The sequence below is a fragment of the Orycteropus afer genome, unplaced genomic scaffold, assembly GCF_000298275.1.
Source record: "Orycteropus afer afer isolate SDZICR_OR568_19922 unplaced genomic scaffold, OryAfe1.0 scaffold00732, whole genome shotgun sequence".
Taxonomy (NCBI): Eukaryota; Metazoa; Chordata; class Mammalia; order Tubulidentata; family Orycteropodidae; genus Orycteropus; species Orycteropus afer.
Window position 1 is genome coordinate 221256 of NW_006922319.1, and position 2046 is coordinate 223301.

The window sequence follows — 2046 nt, forward strand, 5'->3', positions numbered from 1 at the left end:
TATATATATACTTTGCTGGTTTTTGTGTTTCTCTAGAGAACCCAATCCAACACAATGGCAGTGAGTTTTTTTTTTAATTTTTTACTGGAAAAGGCCATCTTTCTTAGCCAGTAGGTGTGCTAACTTTAAAGCTGATTCTGGGACCTCCATGTGGGAAAGGCCTGCCTGGAAAAGCAGCTCACACCACTGCAAACAGTACTGAGAGATGAAGAGATTCCTAATGATGCCACTTGAGTTCCTGGATCTGGAGCCATCAATGCCTGCAATGGCTTTTAATTCAGTGAAGTAAGTCCATCCTCCACTCCCCTTTGAAAGTACTTTAAGTGGGATGACTATCACTAAATAGCTGTATTACCCACCATGTTTTCATTGTTAGGGGCCACTGAATCAGTTCTGACTCGTGGTGACCCTGTGTACAACAGAATGAAATACTGCCCAGTCCTGCACCATCCTTACAATCGTTGCTGTTTGAGCCCATCGCTGCAGCCACCATGTCAAACCATCTTGTTGAGGGGCTTCCTCTTTTTCATCACCCCTCTACTTTATTAAGCATGATATCCTTTTCCAGGGAATGGTCTCTCCTGATAACATGTCCAAAGTACCCAGCATATGCCATGAAATTGAAAGAATAAGCAGGTCTGATGCAGAGAGGGGAAGAAAAAGAGAAAAGGAAAGAGAGTCCACCTAAATAAATATTTAATAAAATGCCACAGCATATAAACCACTGAAGCAGAAATCCCATGGGATTTTTTATTTTTTATAGTCCTTTAGCAGTTTTTACACAAATTTTTGAAGAAATGGTATAACAGAACAAGTTTTTTAAAAAAACAATACAAAACTACTTTAAAGTGCAAATGTTTATAGACTAACGGTACTCAAAAGCATTTAACAGTAACAGTGTAAACTGTATCTATAGATTTTGGGGAAAAAATAAAACCTCTTGGCCATAAAATTAAGTTTTGACCCTATTTTCATAGTGGTCATTATTCTCCAATGTTGCTGTTCTTTTTAAGAAAAACCTAGTAAGGCAGGAGTGTTTGTTCTATTTGGGCTTTCTTCCTCCCCACCTTGTTTCAAATGATAAAACTGCTTTCCTCATTACTGAAAAATAACAATTAATTATGCCACTGTTGCCTAAAGTGGGCCTTTGGACACAAGCGCTGAGGCTCTGAGGGTCAAACTGCAGGGTTCTAGAGGCCCAGGCCTCTGCCAAGGTCAAGTCTGCACACTGGCGGGCTGGAAGGTGAGAGGCAGTTGTTGCACCACCACAGCATCTCTCTGATGATTGTCCAGGTGAGGGGGGGTCAACCACCCAAAGTGAATGGACACAAGAGCCCTACACTGGCCCCCACAGGATCCTTCAGACAGGAAGTGAAAATGCCAAAGGAAGCTTTCCAGGAGTCCTGGCCTCAGAATCTTGATCCTAAGGTCTGAGTATGACCCACACATGCTCATGAAAAAGTTCTGGTTCTGCTCAGCTGATCATTCCTGGTAGAGCCCCTCAAAGTCTGTGGACTTCACAGCCAGCTGACGGTCGCCACCAGGGTTTTGTTGTGCCAATGGTCTATTTGGTAACAAGAGACAATTGTTAGCTCTTGGATTTCTTTAAAGTGCAATGTTGACTGTATACATAGTTGAACACACATGATATTCTTTGCTGATTTATTTTTAGCTGCTTCTTGCAACCATACCAGATTTGGGACTCTACCCATTTTACAGGTGAAGAAACTAGGGCCCACGAGGTTAGAGTGACTGAGTTAGGAGTAGGCCTCTTTCTTTTGTTCTAATTAAGTCTGGAGATTGCATTTTCCCCAAATATTGTCTGTGTTCTCACAATAACACAGTGAAAAAGGTAGAGTACCCTATTTTACAAATTAAAGAAAACCAAGGCCCAGAGAAGTTCAGCAATTTGTCTAAGATTACACAGCCAAAAAAGAAAAGAAAATAGCAGAGCTGGGATTCAGACCCATTTCTTATAATTTCACTTAGATGACTATTTCTTGACACTTCCATCAAAAAGGAGACAGGGGACAAAAAAAAAAAAAA

The 2046-nt window shown here is 41.0% G+C and overlaps 1 protein-coding gene across 1 annotated transcript in view; it reads right to left on the reverse strand.

Moving 5' to 3' along the window:
- Positions 1-1482: 1482 nt before the first annotated feature.
- The window catches only part of LDAF1 (lipid droplet assembly factor 1), an 18647-nt gene continuing 18083 nt past the window's right edge, over positions 1483-2046 (reverse strand). The window contains exon 4 of the mRNA XM_007957342.2: positions 1483-1564. Within this exon, the coding sequence (XP_007955533.1) occupies positions 1483-1564 (82 nt within the window). The remainder of the gene's footprint in view (positions 1565-2046) is intronic.